The sequence below is a fragment of the Thalia democratica genome, chromosome 5, assembly GCF_965202585.1.
Source record: "Thalia democratica chromosome 5, ktThaDemo2.hap1.1, whole genome shotgun sequence".
In the NCBI taxonomy this organism is placed as follows: domain Eukaryota; kingdom Metazoa; phylum Chordata; class Thaliacea; order Salpida; family Salpidae; genus Thalia; species Thalia democratica.
This window is the reverse complement of record NC_139169.1, coordinates 48,545,772-48,568,452: the sequence shown is the minus strand read 5'-3', so window position 1 is coordinate 48,568,452 and position 22,681 is coordinate 48,545,772. Positions and strand designations below refer to the sequence as shown.

General features: G+C 25.6%; 1 protein-coding gene across 1 annotated transcript in view; it reads left to right on the top strand.

The window, feature by feature from the left end:
• LOC145835647 (rapamycin-insensitive companion of mTOR-like) overlaps window positions 1–22,681 on the top strand; it is a 47,024-nt gene that overhangs the window by 15,203 nt on the left and 9,140 nt on the right. Inside the window, exons 9-21 of the mRNA XM_082943327.1 lie at window positions 998–1,136; window positions 3,666–3,753; window positions 8,585–8,751; window positions 9,855–10,048; window positions 10,507–10,698; window positions 11,736–11,820; window positions 13,162–13,364; window positions 13,795–13,897; window positions 14,001–14,134; window positions 15,474–15,687; window positions 15,999–16,148; window positions 19,772–19,917; window positions 21,425–21,544. Of these exons, the coding sequence (XP_082799453.1) occupies window positions 998–1,136; window positions 3,666–3,753; window positions 8,585–8,751; window positions 9,855–10,048; window positions 10,507–10,698; window positions 11,736–11,820; window positions 13,162–13,364; window positions 13,795–13,897; window positions 14,001–14,134; window positions 15,474–15,687; window positions 15,999–16,148; window positions 19,772–19,917; window positions 21,425–21,544 (1,935 nt within the window). The remainder of the gene's footprint in view (window positions 1–997; window positions 1,137–3,665; window positions 3,754–8,584; window positions 8,752–9,854; window positions 10,049–10,506; window positions 10,699–11,735; window positions 11,821–13,161; window positions 13,365–13,794; window positions 13,898–14,000; window positions 14,135–15,473; window positions 15,688–15,998; window positions 16,149–19,771; window positions 19,918–21,424; window positions 21,545–22,681) is intronic.

The window sequence follows — 22,681 nt, the reverse complement described above, 5'->3', positions numbered from 1 at the left end:
TTGTCTTACGGTGCATGAAAATCAAAGCTTTGGCCCTTTTGCGGATGTTTTCTTTGAATTTAAAGATATATAAATAAGAGTTTTATTATTATATTTTCACTGATAAATACCGTGTTAAACAAGGTGCCAATAACTCTGGTTAATTTTAAGCTTAACAAAAACTCAGAATATCTTAGGCCAGCTCCGGCTAGTATGAACTAGTTTAAATTTTTTTGAAGAACACAAATCGATTTCGGCTGGTTTAAATTTTTTTTTTTTGCCAAACTATATTAAAATTTTTGCTTGAAGCAGAAGCTAGTTTTTATTTTTTTAATTTATATCAATCATCTCATGTTTTTTTTCTTTAAAACTTTGCTGATTTTGTACCACAAAGTTCAATTACCAATTAAATTTTTAGCTTTTCAGATATTTGATTTAAGGCAGCTCAAAATTGCACAAGTGACTTCTTTAAGTATTGTATTTTCGCACTAATTAATCAGTTTCACAAGCCGTCCTTTTGATTGGTTTTTATTTATGCACGAATTTTAATTTTTACATTCTGATACAACTTAGTTATACTATTAGTCAGATTTCAGATATTTTTATTAGGAAAGAAAAAATGTTGTAGTTTTAGTGTATGATTTATTTTTTACTGCTAAAGAGTTTATAATTCTTTTTTAATTTTTAATCTTAGTTACTATTCAAAATTAAAAAAATTGCTCTAAGCAAACTTTACTAGTTTATTTTTTGAATTTTAGATATCAATTTTGGTTTTACTACCCTATTAACAACTTTAAAGTTAAAAATTCTTAAAAAACAAAATTTTAGTTATTTTCTATTTTTGGTTTGTGCTACTGTATTTTTTATATTAAAATTTGTTTTCAATTGTCTAACTCTGTTTGATTTTATTTAAAGATAGTTGAAGAAATATTTTACGAATTTCATGTTTTTACTATTTAGAATCGTTTTATAATTACAATAAGTACGCTTCTTGTTAATAGAGTAATCATTTTACTAGAGATTACAAGAGGATTGATTTGATGAATGCGAGTAGAAATGCAACAATTTCCGTTTTCAGAAACTGGGCTAGTTTTTTGAATATCCAACAAAGCTATTTAAAATCAATCGTGTCGGGTCTCACTAAAATAAATAACAGAGTTTGTTCATCTTTTATGCCTACTAGTTGTTGTATGGTTTTGTTTAGTAATCCTAATTGAAAATGTTATATCTCCCTTATTATAATATTTATATAATAGTTTATAGTCAAGAAGTGGAACGCTTTAACTATAAAACTACATTATTTATCACTAAATATTTCAAGACTTAAACTTACTGTTGTACTTTGATTTTTTCACATATAAGTTTGTCTTTCTTAATTCTATGTTGTAAAAACAGACCAAAACAGTGCATCAGTTCAATCTAATAATACAAGTACTTAGGATACAACGTACAGTAATATAATTATATCAATACTCAACTAGTATCCTGCTTCTAGAAAAATGTTGCCTTTTTTTTTTCTAGTAGACTTAATCTACTTATATAACCTCATTCTGAAAACTTAATAATTAATGTTTAAGCTAATACTAGGAGATCGCAAGCAAATTAAAACAATAAGTTTATTTACGATAAGCACAAAGTTATCATAAAAATACGACTAGTATGCCCTTTAATACAACTGAGTATAAGTTACATAAAAAGTAAAGAATATGAGCACTTTTGTTGCCTTATTCGCGTTTATAAACACAAGAACTCGATACCTTTGACTAGCGGACAGTGTTACAGTGTAATAAATTTTTATTACATATTTCAAATAAAAGTGAATTTCTAACATGACCTTATAGCATAACCTATGAAAGTATATCTATATTTTAACAATAACACACATAGATTTAAATGAATACAGATATTTAGCACAAAAAAAAACAATTTAGAAATAAATTCATATCTTAATTGTTAGTATCTAAAAAAACAACAGAGCGATGAACTAAAATAAAAATATACATAAAAATAAAATTAAGTTAAAGATTAAAAAATGACTTCCTATTAGCATGTTATTTATAAAAATTAAAATAAACATAGATAAGTATTAATATTAGTATTCTGTTAACTATGCATTATCTAAATCCATAATAATAATTAAAAAATAATTATTTCGTACTAAAACAAAACAATGTTTTTTTATATATTAAGCTTTGAAAAAATATTAGGATTTTATAGGGGATTTAGAAAAAAACATCCTTTTATGAAAAGGTTGTAAGTCAAGGTAAAAATTATACACAATACAAAATTAGATATTACAAAACAATAAATAAAATAAAATAAGTAAATGTGATAAGATTTAAAACAAGAAAACATTTAAATGATCTAAAAGTATTCTCTAGGGTAATGAGGACACTGTGTAACTAGCTCATTTCTCTGATGTAGGATTTTTCTTACCATTTGCTATATATAGTCTTTCTAGGTTTCATAATGAGCATATGTAGTTTGGTTTATATTTGCTGTTGATTTGTCTAACTATTTTCCTTTTAATTGTGTATTTTTCGTCTTTTTTATATAATTTCCATATGTAGTTAGCGAGTTGTGTGAAGTTAGTGGGCTTCATTTTGTTGGGTTTAGGAAATGATATTCTATGTTCGTATCTGTTCTTGAAAGGTCTTCGAGTGGATCCAATATATGACATGTCGTAATTTTTATCAGATGAGACAACTGCTTCGTAAATTACATTTTTGGATTTACAATTATTCATGACTGGACATTTTCTTTTGTTTTTGCAGTTACAAATTTCTGACTCTGTTGGTGGTTTTTCAAGTAGCTTTTTGTTGTGCCCATTTATGATTGTTATTATGTTTGGGGAACAACTGTATGAAAGCTTGATGGAATTTCTGTTAAATATTTTATAGAGTTCAATTGATTTCGGGAAATGTTAGTCCAGCAGTTTTAGGAATAGTCTTCCAAATTTTGTTTTCATTGATTCGCAAAAAGGTGGGTTGTAGGAAATTCAATTTTTCTGTTTTTTAACTTAATGTTATCAATTGTAGAATTGTATTCGAGCTTATAATTGAAGTTGTTTTTGTTTAAAGCGTTTTGGTAAATGTGTGTTTCGTTATCAAACGAGACCTGGTTTTTTGTAAGTTTTAAAATTATTTTTAATTATTTTTGGGACGTTTTCCTTAATCTGTCTAGGGTGGTTTAGTCGTCTTTGTTGATATAAATAGTTTTTGCATTTGGTTTGATGTATGGGCAGTAGTCATCGGTTAAAAGGTTTATTTGAATGTCCAAGAAGTTAGTAGAGGTTTTACCTACGTTAAATGTAGTATTGAATCCAATGTCTGATAGCTTTCTTGTTATTTGTTTTTTTTTTCTATCTTGCAAATATTACACATACTTGTTTACTTGATGATGACAAGTCCACCATCTCTATAGAGTCCAATTGACTCAGTATCTATTATCGTTGACAAATGCTTCAAGAGGTGTAAACCTACGAGGTCACATACTTCAGCGCCATTGGGACGTCGAAGTTGTCATTGCTGTTGGTTTTTTTCCACATGGTTTTATCATAGAACATAACTGATTTACACGTTTGCAAAATTGTATCTGTTTCTAATTCTGTGAATGTAATAATTACACATTACGTACTAATATCTTTAATTATCATAGTCTTTTTATAAAAGTAATAATTTTTTAAGGAAAAGGTTATAGAAACCTTACATGAAATTTTATGGTTAGGCAAACCAGCGTGGACAGCTGACTTTGAAGAAGCACTTCAAAATTCAGGTTAATTATGTTCAAGAATTCATTCTTTAAGTATTTTTAATGATTTTTATAAATTTTTACCATCAAGATTACATCTAAAACATGCAAAATTAATATATAAAAAAATAATATTAAACACAAAATATTTTATATCTTGTTTACAATAGAGTTTATGTTATTTGGTATTACATCGAGCTCAAACTATAAAATTAAAAAGTATAGTAAATTACTCTTTTTTTTATTGCTTATAAATTGATTGTTTATGATATTTAATAAGATTAAACGTCTACATAAATTTAAAACTTGCTAATTTAAACAAAAATTGAGTTAGTTTTTTTTTTTGCTGTTATAAATCAAGAATTACTATAGTTTAAAAACTAAAATGAATTTAAGAGCATATAAAAAACTGTTTAAATACCTTATTATTGGTCAGTTTTTGCGAACGTTTGTATTGTAGTTCAAGTTTGAGGCTGTTTTGGGGTCTAATAGTTTTCTTAAAATATGAGTAATTTCCGATAATTAAATTTCTTTTTATGTTAAAAAGGCTATACCTCAAAAAATAATATATTTGAAAAAATAAAACGGTTGTAGATCTAATTAATAAGATTCTGATAAAAAAATAAAACTAAGTTTAAATATTTTAAATAGAGCTGTAAAAATTACTAAAAAGTACTATAATTAAAATTATATTTAAACCAAATCTCAAAAATATTTAAAATTTTGAAAAAATATAAAGGTTGTAGGTATCAATTAGAACTACATACGTTTTTTTTTGTTTTTTTCTAATATATTACTTTTTAAGTTGTGGCCTTATAAACTTTTTTTTTTATTTGAATTGTCAGAATTTGAACATACATACACCCTAACCTTTATGCTATAGCTTTAGGTATAAACTATATTTTAGCTACTACAGTGGAACGTAGTAATCCATGAAATTGTTTAAAATTTATAACTTAATCAATACTAAAGCTTACTAAACCAATATTAATTCACCATATTATAAAAAAAAAGTAATAAAGATCGGCTTGCAGCTGAAAACGACTATACGTTTGTGAGAATTATATTTTTATAGATCACATAACTAAGAAAATACGCAGTAGATACGACTAGACTAAAAAATTGTTAAATAAGTGAAATAAAAGTTTTAAAAATATAAAAATGACCAAAACTCTAAATAGAAAATTAAAACATAAACTTAAATTTAGTTGAAAAAAGCAAGTTATTATTTCCACTCCTCTTAGGTCTGCTGAAGAATATTTTTATCTTCCATTTAGTTTTGTTGTGATGAGATTTCGTGAAATTTTGCAGGCATCAGTTGAACACCAGCACTATTTTTATCAACAAATAACTAGAAAACTTCCTACTAGCCCTTGAAAGACCTTTTTTGCTGCTCATGAACTAATTAAAATTGAGTTACTTAGGTTATGTTGATACTGAACAGGAGCTTGTCACTTTATCTTGATAAGTGGTAGCAACTATTAATCTACCGGATCCGTAAAATAAGGATTCGGTTGGAATCGGATCCAGAATCGTTTTTGAAATTAGAATTTGGATCCCTTTTTAAAATTAGGATCCGACCGGATCAGGTTTAGTTTTAAAAAGTTAGGATCCGGCCGGATCCGTATTTTAAAGATAAAGGCCGAATCCGAATTCCACTTTCAAAATAATGAAAAGTAATTAACTATAAGTTGTGAATAAACAAATGATCATGAAAAATTTTGTTTAAATCAACTATCCCATAAGTCAAATTGTTTTGTCTATTGTGATTTTTACAATTATTTATTTTAAACAATTCCTAATGCTTCAAAAAGTGTATGTTCTAGTAAACTATAAGTATATTATCTTTGCAGAATATTAGTAGAGCTTTCTCTGGATATAACTTACTTATAAAGTAAAGCGTCCCGCAAAAAATGTAAGTCGAATAAATCTCACCTATCATGTATAAAACACTGCCATATCGTTACCTAGCCTTATTATAGAACATTGAAAAAGTGTACTAAAATGGTTTATTTAGGAATGAAATATTAATATATTTATATATAATAATAATATTAATATTAATATTCATTAAAATTTAATATACGACATATAAAAAAGTATTGGTTTGTCATGTTAAGAAGGAAGCAAAATAACTATGGCACTTATCAATATGAATTATTCAATCAACATGATTTTATTGACACTGCTAAGCTTTGGTATGCCAATTAAGAGCAAATAGAAAATTTACCTTTGTTTTTTTTTGTCACATATTTTTGTTTGATAGCAACGAGAAAACACTAAAAAAAAAAGATTACAGTTTTTAAAAGCACTGATAGTGTGAATTTGTTTACGATTTTATTTACTTGTGTCTTTTTAGCATGGTTGCCAAAAAACTTAGAAAATCCGAAATTTGAGAAAATAAAAAAAGAAAACTAATAAGACCTTGAAATTTAAAAAAAAAGCTTAAAAATCTAGAATTTTAAACAACTTTTGCATGTAAAATAACGAAATTTTGCTTAGATACGAAAAGTCTATTTTAAACACTAAGGTTTTTTATTTAATACTTTTTTATTAAAAAAACTTTTTTAGTAGTATTCCAGTAACTTTTCTATATTAATATACCATTTAAGTAACTTTTTTAACTTATATTTAATTTTTTTGTAGAAATGAACTAAAAAATTTGTATTTTCAAAATCTATAAAACTTGGAAAACAACCTTTGGCAACCCTGTTTTAGAGAATATTTTGTTATAAATTTAGCCTGGTCGTTTTTTTACGTAAACAATTCTTTTAACAAAAAAATAACTATTGCTCGTTTTAAATAGTTGGATCCCGATCTATTTTAGTAAAACAAATTCCAAAACTACTTATCTACCGGATCCGCAAAATTAGGGTTCGGATTTATCTTTAAGATTAAGATCTGGCCGAAATCAGATCATTTTTAAAAATAAGGATCCTAGATAATTATTCCTGTAGATCAATAGTAGCAACTAATTAATGTTTTCTTGAAACCAATCTACGTTGGTATGTGTCCAAAGACTCCGATGCATTTTTGTATATACTTTCATTGACACTAAACCAAAAATTAAAGCCAGAGAAGATAAACTGCATTAGGTTGAGAATTTATTAATTGTATCCGTATCATGCAATACCACATTTTACAGCTGCAATTTAGGAGGTCTTTTTAATTTTTCATTAAATTATTTTTGTTTAATATTCAACAAAACTTTAAAAAGTATACAGTAAAAAAATTATTGATAAAATTTGAACAGTGTTAATATAACTTGGTCCTAAAAATTTATAATAAATTAAAGTTTTAATATTTTTTGTGTTCAGTCAAAAATTTTAAACGAAAACATTTTAAATAATTGTAAAAGTTATAATTATTTATATACAAACTATATTTTATTATGCAATCAGTTTAAAGTTTTATCAAATTTAATAGTGTGTAGTAATTCTATTTTGACCAATTGTGATTATTTTAAAGCAATAAACCAAGGTTTCACAAGCTTATTTTCATAACCGTGTAAGCGAGTGGGTGTCATTTTTGTACTAGGGGACACTATTTTATACATTTTTACTCTCGTGCTAAAATTACCCTTCGTGCAAAAATGACACTTCGTGCAAAAGTGACCCTCTGTGCAAAAGTGTCCCTTTAAGCTAAAGTGACGCTCGTGCAAAAGGGTCCCCTTGTGCAAAAGTGACGCTCGTGCAAAAGTGACCCGTTCCCGTGTAAGTATATCTGCTTTGTCTCGTTTTGAAGAGATCTATAACACACGCGAAAACGGTATGAAAAGCCGAATACCGCGAGAGAGCGTAGGTTATTGGGTATTGCTTTATATTCTTAACTTCTCGCATTTTTTTAGCAGAGCGTTTTTCGACTTTACGTCAATAAGCGCGCATTACTGATTTTCGTCCAGCGAAATATTTATTTTCTTTTTCTAGCGTTCTTTTCAAAGATCGTAGGTTACTTATATTGTAAAATAAATTGTGAGTGCTAATTCGTATTTGTTAACTGACTACAGTTTTGTTTCTATAACTTATTTGATAGACTAAGTTATAGTAAGGTTTTTATAAAGTAGACTTAAGTGTCAAATACTTAATTTAATTTTATCAGTAGTAATTATCCCTGATACATTTATATCTAACTATAAGCACTAGCAGCGAGAAATGCATGCCTTTGTCAGCCTTTAACCTTTCGAAGTTAGTGACTAAACACGTTGTGCGTGCGCAAACGGCTGAAAAGGCTATGGCTGATAGTTAACATAGTTAAGCATGTAATTCTGAGCTGACTAACATATCTACCGACACAAGATCTTGTCAGACAAACCAAATATGTTAGTATTAAGATCTAAAAGTTGTAATCGTCTACTTGGAAGAAATTTAAAAAAAACCTTTATTGTCACTTCATTAATTAGTCACTCGTTTACTTTTTCGCCCTCTTATAAGTGATTTCCCCCTGATAGACAAACATATCATTAAGGTGAGGTTATCGCCTACTTTTAAAAACCCTGCTACATATTTAAAAATCTTTTTTTTTTGTAACAAAATCATAACTGAACTTAACTATAACATAATTTAAAACCTTATTGATTTGAGATATGAAATAAGGTTTTGAATGTTTTTATTGTTGTATGAAAAATTAATAAAATTAGTATAAAAAAATAGTTAGTTTTAAAATTAAAGCAAATAATCCAGTACTTATTATTAATTTCGTTTATTAATATATTTAACTTTACTCAATAAACTAGCAATGTTCACTTTTTCATTTTTTCATGTTTATTGATGTAAATCATATAGTATTTTTTTCGGATTTTTTAAAGAGGTGTACTAGCATCTTTCTTATAAACATAATTCAAAAACAATTATTGTAGTGGCTTCCCAAGCTCCAGACAGTTGGAGGATGGACAACATTTTTGTAGCTGGACAAGCAAAATCAATTTTACCAAGAATATCAGACTGCTACAGTGCATCTAGAAATATAGTTGATTATTACATCTCATTAGTTTTAGTTCGTTTTATTGAGGCTGGACTAATTGAGGTTCGTTTTAGAGAATATTATTTTTGTTTTCTACTACTTTAAAGAACTTGTGTATTTTATAATGCAGAAGGTTAAATTTTAATTTTAAAAAGTTAGATAAAATAAGTCAATACTTACCTACAGTAGTGTAAGTATTAAATTTTAATTACAGTAACCTGCCACTTAGGTACAAACTTTAAACACAGCGCAAAAGTGCGTACCCAACCGGCAGGACGAGCCTAAGAAATTTTTGTCTTCAATTACCTACATTAAGCTCAATGTTAATTTTTATCAACATTGCTCTTTTATAATCTTTTTACATTTATATTTCAGTCATGGAATATGTAAACGTCAATTGCAATTTTATTTTATTTTCATTAATATTGTTTTTTTTAACGATTTTAACATTTTTGTTTCAATAATGTGTAAATATCTATTACTCTGTTTATAATTTTTGTTTATGTAAGTTTTAGTTTAGATGTTTATATGCTTTTTACATTTATTTTTCAATCATAGCGTTTGTAAATACTAATTGTCCTGTTCATTATTTTCGTACATATAATTATGACCTGTTAAATATTTTTATCCTCACCTTTTAATCATGGGGTATGCAAATTAAATTTGCACTGTTCGTTATTTTCGAAAAAAAAATGTTCGAAAATTTTACATAATTTAAAAAATTAAGTATCTTAATTTAAAAATGTTTCAATTAAGTACTGGATTTGATATACAAATTGGAAGTTTATAACTTTTTTTCTCCAAATTTTAGTTTTAGTTTATTTAAAATTGATACAGTATAATTTATTTTAGAATATAATATTTTTGGGTTTAAGTTTTTCTTTTAATTTTTAAGAAGAAAGAAAGCAATTTGAACACAGTTTTTTTGGTTAAAAAATGCGTACTCAGCCAGCAGTGCGTACCTAATAAATTAGTACCTAAGCGGCAGGTTACTGTATTCATGCAGTAATGAAGTTTAGCTAATATTTTTCTATCTGCCAGTTTACTAATACGTTTATATTGCTAAGAATTTATAGAATTACTTAATTTTTTGTTTTTATTTAAAACAATAATTATAGTAGTAAACATTTTTAAAAGTAGTTTGAAAATGAATACAAAATTTTTAGATGTTAAGCGATTTGTCAACTTCAGACCATCCAGAAACTTCTATATCTTCTGTACTTTTATTAGGTCATATGACTAACTTATGTGAGAAGTTACTACCTAATAAAACAATTTGGACAACCCGATTGTGTTTTTTGTTTGAAAGACGTATGAATGCAGAACAAGATAAAGCAGAAGATGTAACTAAGCACGAAATGTAAGTTTTTAAAATTTTCTGTTGAAATTTATAATTACCGAATTTTTCTTGTCGACGAGTTTGTCTATATTACAATATAATAACTGCAAAATTTCAATAAGCATGTCATGTTTATTTTTACGGAAAACTTATTTTAATTTTTTTTTCGTGCTTTCTTGAAAGCCACAATGCAAGGTTGTTTCGTTAATTTTAAAGTTTAAATCATTGATTCTCAAAGTTTTCAAAAACTGTGAACATTAGATTAGTAAAAATGAAACCAGAATATTTAGCATATACATTTTAAAGTATACTGTTTAAAGTTTTAATTTGTCTTTTTTGGTATATAACGCACTAACACTTGTTAGTAAATATAATTAAAATAGAATAAATGAAATAATATTATTAACTATTTTCATATATAATTAAACTATATGTGCCGGTGAAATCCTATTAAAGGTCATGTCTAAACTGTCTTTTAGGCTTAAGATGCAAGCAGCAAGAAGATTTAGTAGATTCAAACATTTGACTGAGACAAACGAAAAAAGACCAACAACATCAGTGTACCTTCAACGTTTGAAGGAAGTATGCCGTCCTATAAAATATAAAATTAGTAATGAAGAAAATTTTCTTACTACTGGAAGTTCTGTTACTATAGCCTCTTCTTTTAAAAGGTTATTGTAGTTTTTTTTTACTTTATATAAAGTTAAGTTAAAAGTTTCATAATTAGTAGTACATTGTATTTTTTGTTGTGATGTATAATGGTAATATTTTTTGACTTATTTTAAACCGTTCAGTTAAGTAGTTTTTAAAAATGATACCAAAATAATTATGTACATATTTTCTTTTATAAAACTGTATAATTGTGTTTTAACTGTAATCATAACAAAATATAATTAAACAAATGAATAACCAAAAACTTAATTAAAATCCCATTTAAGATTGCATATGTATCTTTCATTTCAATTACCACATGATAAACCTTTTTTTTTGTAAATTCTGAAAAATCATGCCTATTTTGATGTCAATTTAGTTTATTTAAAAGCTTTAGATGTTGCAAATACATACTTATTCAAAAACATTTTTTTTTACTAGTGCATTTTCTAAAACAAGAGTTAAAAATAATGTATTCTGCTGCAATAAGACGTATTTTAAGTTCACAAACGGAGTTTATTTCTAAAAATGTAATAGTTACTTACGTCATGAATACTTATCTGCTTTTCTATATGAAACGGACATTAGCTTTTCTAAGTCGCACAGTTGACAAGACATTTTGTAAGGCGAAAAGTTTTTTTTTCATTTTAGTAGTTATTGTAATAAAGTATGTCAAAAATCTTATTATTAAGTGTTAATATTAAGTGTTAATCATTTTAATTAATAATATACTTGTAAGCATGCGCACGCAGAATCAATTCAGATAGCAATATTTTCTACTAACTCATAAGAGCACAACTCCAGCAACCCCTTATGCATAGATTTAGAGCTTATTTCAAAATTATTAGTGCTAAGATTTTAAAGGTTTTTTGTACTTTGTATTTTGTACGTACTAGATGTACTAAATGCCGAAAGTATGTTTTATTTAAAGTTTATTTAAAAAAAAAAATAGTTTTAATACCGTAAGATTATGCCTAATATAAATGCTTTGGAAATAAATACAATAAATATCAAAAAAAAATTTATAGTATGTGTTAAAAAAAATTACTTAACACAGTTACATAGGAACAACCACATCTGGTTTAAGTGGAGTTAGGAAAAAAGAAAAAAGACTGTGGCAACAACGTTTAAAAACTTCTAAGGTAACAATTTTAGTTTAAAACAGTCTATTTAAAATTTTATTACATACTACGGTTTCAACTGAGTCAAGTAACTTTTCTGTTCAAAATATTGTTTTTTCATTAATATATTTTTGATAAAGTAACTTTTTTATAGTTCAGTAAAGTTAATTTTCACAACCATCTAATTTTACTACCAGTTTGAACATTTTTACAAATATGTAAATCTTTCTGCAAAAAGTATATAAATTAATTTTTTAGTTGATAAAGAAAAGTCTTTTACAATATTTTAATTCTTTAACAAGAAGTTATTACGCTTTATAATAAAGATTTAAGTATTGAATGATAGGTTGTTATTAAATTGGTTGCTATGTTATGTCCATACATAACTAATTATACCTTTAATAGTTAGCTTATTATTTATATACTTTCTTCATAAAATAGATTATTTAAGTAAACTAGTTAAAAACGATTTGTAGGCTAAAAATAAACAAAGCATGTTATATTTTATTTGGCAAGTTTGTATTACTCGTTTAAAAAACGAGCTGCAGACACAACTTTTTTCTGTTTACAGGGTTGACACACACTCAGGATAACTCAGGAAGTTAAACAAAACAGGGGTAAACTTTCTAAATGCTTTTTATTGACATACCAAAGCGCAGCTGTATTAATAAAACAATGTTGATTTCTTAGTTCATATTAATTTTGCTTCTTTCCCTACATTAAAAACCAATACTTATTTCTATGTAGAGTTATAAATTTGAATTATTTTATTTTATTCTTAAATCAATCAGTTTAGTACACTTTTACGATGTTCGGTAACCTTTTTAGCCAGTGACTCGATATGGCAGCGTTTTGTACATAACAGGCGAGATTTGTTCGATCTATACTTTTTCAGGACGCTTTACTTAATAAGAAAGTTATATGTAAATTTAACAAAGTTCAATTTTACACTTAAAGTTTATTAGAACACACACTGTTTGAAACATTAGGAAGTTTAAAATAAATAACTGTACAAAACAAAATAGACAAAAATATTTAACTTATAGAATAATTAATTTTAACAAGAATTTATCATGATTATCATTTGTTCATAACTTACATTTAATTATTTTTTGTTGACTTGAAAGTGAAATTTGGATCCAGCTGGATCCTAATTTTGTGGATCCGGTAGATCATAGCCCGAAAGATTTCAATAAATTTTGTTTTGCAAAATATTTTATCGGTTTCACTGCCTTTTACTAAAATAATCTTTTAGTATCTTTTATTTTAATTACATTTTTTAATATATAAAATTAGCTATTGATGAAAAATAGTTTAAAATGCTTGAGAGCATTTTATAATACTTAATTGTTTTTTTAACAGGTTTTACTAAAAGACAATCCTGATCATTGGAAATGGGAAGTTGTTTTTATGATGTTACAAAATAGTAAATTTTACATAAACAACAAATCAGATGATATTGCACTTTTTATGACAAAGTTGATAAACTTTTATTCTCCGAATAATAATGCTGGATTTAAGAAAAGAAAAGCAGCTAAACATGATTCTTCAGTTGATAACAACAGGTTTGAAATATTTTATGATTTACTTGCTTTAGTTAAGAAATAATGAATTTAGTCTATTTTAAAATTTATTTTTCGTATGCAATGTTTTTACAATCTATTTATTTCATCAAATTGCTAATAGTTTTAAGAAAAATAAGCAAAAGGCAGGAGTTTTTTTTTGCTTACAAGTTAATTTGTTTCTACATAAGATTCATAAAATAACTAAGTTAAATAAATACTTAATTGTAATAAATTATTTAAACATTTTTATTTACCATTAGATTTATGTTATAGTTTGTAAATATTATGTTTTATTTATAGTTTTTATTTATGAGCTCCTAAGTTATTACTTTATATTTTAAGCAAAAAAAATAAAAGCTTTTGTTCAATAAAAATCTTTGGTAATGTTTTAAAGTTAAACTTTTTTACTTTTACTAAGTAAAATTTCAAGAATTTTAACTCAATGTGGAATGAAATTAATTCAAGTTTTGGCTGAAAGCTTCCAAAATATGTGTATCGGTTTAATCAAACAGTACATTGAATTTATCAAAACGGTTTGTGAAAATTTTATCAAAACATTTAAGTTTTTTTGATCATAAACACTCTTTTTTTTTATCAAGTATATTAGTTATTGTAATTGTTATTAACAAAAAACAGATTGCAGATTCTGGCAGTGGTGGAAGCTATCATCTTAAAAGTACATGCCAACAATATTTCTTTTTATTTGTTAATGTACTTACATCTACTGATAGTGGAATTGCTTTATTTGAAAAATTAAACATTTTTGAAATGTTAGTATTTTTTGTTGTTTAATAATGTTGTAAACTTATGTATTACAACTTTTTTTTAAAGTTATACTTGAAAAAAATCAGCAACGCTTTTATTTTAAACTAATGATTATTGCTTGGAGTGCTTTTTACTAACTCTCTTAATTAACTTTTATGATTTACTTAATAGTTTTTAAGCAGTATTTTTTTTAGTCAATTATTTTTTATTAAGACTTCAGCTACATGTTTTAGAACTAAAGACTTCCAAATTTAAATAGTTCTGAACATTTTATACAAGCTAAAAGCTGCTAAGGTTAAATTTTATAATTATTAAAAGTTTTACATAGTTTATACTTATTAAACTAATCTTAATTTTAAAATAGTGTTAATAGAAACGCCTAACTTGTAATAAAAAGGCTATGAGTATAGCTATTATTTATATACCAAAACTTTTAATTTTTTACAGTCAATACATGAACGTAATAATTTATAAATAAAATAACATCGTAAAATATATATTTGTGTTTTTTTTTTTTTTAACTACACCTTTAAAGTATTAGGGAGTCCTATTGAAATTCTAGATGTTTCCTCAATATTTGCTGAGTCATCATAAAAAATTATCAAAATTTTGTTTTTTAAACAGTTTTTTATATATTTGGGTAAGTTGGGTTAGGATTAAGGGTATAAATATTATTAAAAAAAAAATTGGGTAAGGAGCGTTAGGGTTAAGGGTATAAATTTAAATATATATATATATAATGCTGATTCAGCAAATTTAAGGGGATTACGTTTTGACATAAAATCAGACCCGGTATCAGGAACAAAAAGTATATGAATTTATTTTTTACAGTAGATGAATTTCTAAAAACTCCATAGCTTTAAACTTTTTTTTTCTAAAAATTTAAACTAAAAAAATTAAAGTTTAAATATATAGTCCAAAGTTTAAAGTATATGGTTATCCAAATTAAGTTTAACAATTACACTAAAAGTAATTAAATGTTTATAAATACAAATGTATTTTGATAATTATGAACATTTTGTGGTAGTAACATTGATTATTATTCGCAAAAAAGGTTATAAGTTTAAACTTTAAAATGACTAGCCTATTTCTAGATTAAAAAAATCAACATCTTGTTGACTTAAATTAGTCTACTAACTAAATAAAATAATTGTATTTCCTTAAATGCTAATTATTTAAAGGTGGTCAATATATCATTCTCTTTCGATAAACGTTTCTTTTATAAAATTTAAAATTAATCACCGAAGAATAAATTTTATATTAACAGTCTACGTGTGGCCAATCAATGTTTATATATAATAATACATATATTTTGTTATAAATTAATCAAATAGTTTTTATCAGTTATACAGAATTAATTACAAAAGAAAAAGTTAGAAGAGATTTGCAGGCTCAATTAGAAAATGAACTAGATGAAAAAAGGAAAATAACTATTAAAAGAAATCTCCAAAAAAAAAGTCTTCCTGAAGCGATAAAGCTTATAATTACCTCACTTGATTACAACAAGTATAATAAAAGCGAGGAACTTCTCAAACTGGTTTTGAAATGCGACAATAAAGTTAAAATTTTGTCATAAATAACCTTATGAAATTAATCATTTTATAAATTAGAATATTTTTCTCTACTAAAGATTTTGAATCGTTAAAGCTGTTTTAAGTAATTTAAACGTAAAAATAAATTATTTTTACTTATTTAAACTTATTTTGTTTATAACTTAGTAAATTAAAAACAATCTTGATAAATACTATCATAAATACAGTTTTACAACAAAATTTTTAACTTACCTTAGTTGTTTTATTTTTTAGATATGAAATTTAATGATTTAATAAAGTTCTGTAGTACACTTTAATAAACTAGTTTTAATTTCAGAAGCTGCAGTTTTTTGCCACCTGTTTTCTTTTAGCTCTACTTAGGTGTAATTATGATATCACAAGCATGTTATGTGAACAAATTTGTGAAGATGATCCTATGGTGACATCACAATCGCTTTTGATATTGGAAGAAGCGTGTCAAGATAATGTAAGTTTTGCGGTGTTTATTACAACTCAGGAAATATTAGAGACTTTAATTAATTCTTTTTTTCATAAACGTATACAAATTATACCATATTACTTTTACTAAGCTATAGTTTTCTACTTTTGTCATTATTTTTTAGGGTCCTATTGTAATTACAAATGTTGTAACATAGTGTTAGTTTATAACAAAACTGATATACATTACAACTTTAACTGAACCCACAAAGATTTTTTTACTAATTATATAAGTTTTACTTGAAAACTATATGTTCAATTTGGGTAGCTATCAGAATCGCACTTTTGTACGGGTCATCACTTTAGCACAGATTGTTATTTAGCCTTGAGCGTCATTTTAGCACGGATCAATTCTTTAGCACGGCGTTATTTTTACAAGGAAAGTCACAATAGCACGGTGTTAACTTTGCACGTCGTGTTATTGTAAAAGAAGTTACGAGATGCGTGCATGTAAAAATAAAAGGTACTTAACAACTTTTTATATTACAGTATTTTAAGCTATATATCTTTTGAAAATATTGGAACAAAAATGACCAGCAATTATACAATAAGATATACAAGACACACAATTTCAATAAAACTAGATATGTTTCGAGCAATTCTCATCAGTAGAGTACAAAGCTAACAAGTAATAAGGTTTTACAAACTTATATAGTAACCAAGTAATCATTAAGTAATCAAGAGATTAATAAAAGACAAAAGCAACTAGTAACAGTTAAAATAATTTAAGTTTACTTACGTTATAATTGATCTACAGTAAAACTAAACATAAATAAAATAAAATAACACTTATAGAGTATTACGAAAATAAAGAAACAGTATAGTTAAAATCTTTTTTGCTTACATAAATAGATTTCCTTAACAAAATACAAATGGCTTCTAATTTAATCAAATCAAAAACACTACTACAAGTTTTAATAATTTTAAATCTATTTAGAATATGACTGTTTGCACGAGTTAAATTTTTAACCAAATGTTCTGCAATAGATGAACAATTAGATGCATTTAAAACCTTCACCAGTTTATCATTTTTCTTCCCTAAAAAGCAAACATTCTCTACACTCTTTGGTACATGCTCTTTTATCATTTTCCTTAGATGTCTTGATGTTAATCCAATATAGCTTGTTTTACAACAGCAGCTGTATTGGTAGATTACCATACTTTTATTTAAGTTTGATAGTGTGTCCTTACCACTTGGTGTTAATAGTGGCTTAGAGGTAAAGACAATTCTAGGGTTTGCTGCATAATAAGTATTTCCTTTTTTTCTAAGATTTCTGAGCTTTTATTAATGAATGGAATTTTTTAAGTAACTACAAATTTTTCCGGTCCGATTGTTTTTATTCTGTCCAAATTTTTCAAATTGAATTGTTTTGTTAACTAACTGTTGTGGGTAACCATTTTTGTTTACTAGTAACTTGATCTGTTTGATTTTACTTAGTAGCAACTCTAAGGGGAAATTTTTTGTGTGCACGATGACACAAAGTTCTGATTAGATTTACTTTTCTCTTTAAACTACAGTTTGATTGAAAATTCAAATAACTTCGTGTAAAAGTTTTCTTTCTGTACAGCAAAGTTAAAAATTTATTTTCTTCTCGTTTAACTTCTACATCTAAAAATGTAAGTTCATTATTGTTTTCTTTATCCATTGTGATACTGATAACAATTTATTTACATTTGAAAAAATTAGATAGAATAAAGACAATAGGACCGGAAAAATTTTTAATCTAAACCCAAGAATTGTCTTCACCTCTAAGCCACTATTATCACCAGGTGGTAAGGACACACTATCAAACTTAAATAAAAGTATGGTAATCTACCAATACAGCTGCTGTTGTAAAACAAGCTCTATTGGATTAACAATAAGACATCTATGGAAAAGGATAAAAGAGCATGTACCAAAGAGTGTAGAGAATGTTTGCTTTTCAAATAAAAAGATGATATACTGGTTAAGGTTTTATATGTACCTAAACGTTCATCTATTGCAGAACATATATATTGGTTAAAAATTTAACTCGTGCAAACAGTCATATTCTAAATAGATTTAAAATTATTAAAACTTGTAGTAGTGTTTTCGATTTGATTAAATTAGAAGCCATTTGTACTTTGTTAAGGAAACCTGTTTTATGTAAGCAAAAAGATTTTGACTATACTGTTTATTTATTTTCGTAATACTTTATAACAGTTGTTTTCATTTTATTTATGTTTAGTCTTACTGTAAATATAATGTAAGTAAACTTAAGTGATTTTAATTGTTACTAGTTGTTTTTTTCTTTTATTAATCACTTAATTACTTTATGATCACTTGGTTACTTTACAAGTTTGTAAAACCTTATAACTTGTTAGCTTTGTACTCTACTGATGAGAATTGCTTGAAATATATCTAGTTTTAATTAAATTGTGTGTCTTGTATATCTTATGGTATAACTATATGTCTTTCATAAAAAAAATTATTTATAACAGCCCACAAGTTATCAGAGCTTTTAAAACTAAGGTAAATAGTTTATTCCTATTTACAGAAAATCCAAGCATTTTTTAAATGTTATGAGAAAACTATAGCTAGTATATTTCGCTTTGTAAATAAAACTAATTACATGTTCAAAGAATAAAAATATCAAAGTATCTTTGTTAAACTTTTATAATAAATATGATTTTTGAGTTTTATAGTACAATTGTTAAATCTTAAAAAAAAGAATCATGCAAAATAATGCCGAGCAAAAGTCACACTCCAAGCTTAAGTATCGCTCCGAGCTAAAGTGAAAATCTATGCTAAATTTACGCTCTGTGCAGAATTGCCCTTCGTGCTAGAGTGTCACTCTATTTTAAAGTGTTGCCGTGCGTTTCTGACCTGTTCTCGTTCAGTTTGAACCGATGGGGAAAAAGTCAGCTAAAAAAACATTTTAATGATTATAAATTTACAATTTTATCTAAAGGACGTAATATGTACCACCTAAATAAACTAGAATCTTATTTTATAAAAACCTATAAGCCTAAGTTGTGTAAATAAAAGCTTGTTTAGAACACTACCTTGTAAAAATTGTTATAGTTCATTTTTAAGTTTTGTTTTATTGAAACTTTTTATTTAATTTAGTTTAAAAACAGTTTGTTTAATTGCGTATATTATATTGATTTTTTAGTTGTTCTGAAATTTTAAGTCTCTATTACTATAGCTTTATTCCTTTTAAATAAGCACACCAACCAAGTTCCGATAATTATATTTTACTTCAAACGATTTCATAGCAGTTTTTTTTTTAATTTACGTTTGTATAATTTTTAACATGTATGTATGTATATATTTTATTTTATCATCATTTTACCATCTTAAGTTTCTATTTACTTAGTTTTGCTTAAAAGTTTCTTCTTTACTTAATTTTACTAATTTCATAGCTGATTTAACTCAAATTTTTAATTTAAATTCTTTATGACATATATATTATCAAGCTTTGATAAATGTTAATAGTATATACTTTAGCTTAGTTGTATACAATTGTAGTTGTAAAGAGTACACTGAAACATTTTATCAATACTAAGTTTGAAACTTAGACTTACCCTATAATTTTAAGATAAGTTTGTTTTTATGCTAAACTTAAGATACAAATGAAAGTTTTTTTCCAGAAATTTCTAGAAAAAATTATATTGCTTAAACCAATGCTAGAAAATTTCGGTAATAAAGGAGTGTTTCTACAGTGCAGATTTTTTTCGTGTGATCTTGGTATCAACGAGTTAAAAGGCTCTGGGATGTTTGATGATATTTTTGAGCGGTAAGATGTAAACTATGCTAAGTAGTGTATTAAGATTCATTTATATTTGATATGTTTTTATAATTTTTGTATGCCTAAATTTATTTTTAGTTTCATAAATTTATAGTCTGTTTTAATTACTACAACAAGAAAAAAGCGTAAAACTTTGATAGAACTGTTTGCAACCGAGGCAATAACGTCTTTTAAAGACAGTAAAGTGCATACTAACTAAGTTATTTAAGTTTTATAAAAAGAAGAATTGTTTCAAAAAATAATTTCAATTGTTGAATGGAGAAAAGTTTTCTTTTTATAAAAGCTTTTATTTACTGCTGAGAATACCTAGTTCATTTGGTGATATTGTAGATTTGTTAAGTCATCTTTAAAATTTATTTATATTAAGGTTATTTCTGTTGGTGTCTTTTAAGTAAACTTACAGAAAGCTTTTAGCTTTTAAAATAACAGGATTATGAACTTATTTATATAAACTTTCTATTACTGAGTAAGTTTAAACTTACTGTTGCAAGGTATACGCTGTTGTAAAATACTAAGCTTGCTTAAGTTTTATTCATTAGTTTTATTATTGACAAAGTTTATTAGACTTTTAGTCTCAATATAGTATGATCATGATAACCCTTTTAAACTATCTAAATTGAGCTGTATCTATAATATCCAAATCAAAATTTGTCTTAAAAAGCGTAGTTAACTGTAGATGTTAGATGAAAAATTTACAACTATTAATCTTGTTGTGCAAAATAGTCACTTAATATTTCTTTAAGTCAGGTATAGGTATCAAAAAACAGTCAGGGAAAAATAAAACCCTCAAAGCAATCATATGCGGCTCGTTATTTACTTTTTAGCTAAAATTATACTTATTTAAAACAATAAAAACTAGTTTTGGTAGTGAAGTTTACAGTTAGACACCTAGTTTAATTTTATTACTAATAACTAGTGCTTTATAATTGCTTTTTTATTTAAAGAACACATTTCGATACTGATTACTTGATTATTTTAATTAACTGACGCCCGTTGAACATTTTTTTCTATACAACCGCAAACAACTATTTCTAGGAAAATTGGCCCGCAACTTATGAAAGGTAGCCCCCACTGTAATTATTAACTTTTTGAATTTTCCTTTAAAGTTATCCAAAATTTTTATGCAGTAAATTAAAGAAAGTAATATTCTCTTTTAGATATAAGTTAGTCTAAGAACAGATAAAAAATATAGAAGAATTGTTGTTTTTAAATCAAGTCATAAAATATATATTTGTCAAAAAAAGTTGGTTACTTTAGGTTGCATTATTGAAGAACAGTTTTTTGCTAAAATTTGAAAGAATAAGTTTAATTTTGTAAAAAAATGTTTAATACTATTTTAAAAGTTTTATTTTTGTTTTATATCTACCTAAATGACTATAATATAATCTAAAGGTAAAGTTTTACATAGTAAAGCATGAAATATTAAATTTTAATGGAAAAAAGTCTAAAAGTTACTTTTTTTCTCTGTTTTTATCAAATAATATTAACTAATTAGGTGGTGGAGCATATACAATGAAGCTTACTCTGATTACATAGAACATGAACTTAAAATTTGCTTTACATCTTATGAAATAAGTTCCTCTGGTGAAAAATATCCTAGAAGATCTAATGTTAAGTTAGTTTTATTTTCTTTGAATGATGACTTTATTAAAAACTATATAAAAGTGTAAGAAATTATTATTTTATAAATCGTAGTAGACCACTTTGCAACTGTGTATTTTAAATGAAAATTTATTTATGTACGAGTAATTTCTGCTCACTCTTTCTACCTTGATCTTTTATTTTGTACTTAGTATAACCACATCCATAAAAAATATAGTAAACTTTTTATTCTATGCTAATAAGATACTATTACTTATATAAAGTGTGTACAAAGGACTGTGTAAAAATCACTTTATTACAGTGAATGTTGACACAAAATATACAATAGTAACACAACTTACAACCGCTATAAAAAGTTATAGAAAATAATAATGTCTAAGAATAATTTTTACAACTGAGTTCTAAACGACAGAATATCTGTAAAATTAGCCTTTTTACAAGCGGCTTACAGTACCTTTAAGTTTTTAATTTGGAGGTCTTTGAAAAATAATCATTGAGTGTGTTCTGGTCATAGTAATAAATTTAAAATTAAAAGTTTGTCAGTTCTTAAAACGTGCAACTGTCAGATAAAACCTAGTATGCGAATAAAGTTAATATTTAATGAATCACAAATCCAACACGAAAGTTTTACTAAGTTATTGTTCGTAGTTTTCCAGATAATAACATAAAAATAACTAAAGATAATAAGTTCTACTCAACAAGCTACTTTACTGAAAAGTACAAAAGTTTTTTTAATGAAATGACCCTAAATTAAAGTCCACCGTATAATCTAAACTGGGTACATAACGATTCAAATTCAGATATCTTAAATTCTGATAACTTTAAGTTATAGTGAGCTATCTCTTTTAATACTTTTTATTTTTATAATAATCTTTAATAATAAAACCTTTTAAGATAATTAAATTATTTTAATTAAAACTTATATTTTGAGATATCGGTAAAAAAGTTATTATTTTAACTTACTAACTAAAATATTTTATAGCTAAAATGCAGTAGTATGTTTATATAATTTCATGTAACACTTGTAATTTTCCATATTAATTTTTATTGCTTCATTGTCAACTACTATGTTTACTACTACGTAACTTTGACTTTACCATTTTGAATTTAAAACACTTTGGTATTTATTTAAATGGATAAATTGATGCCT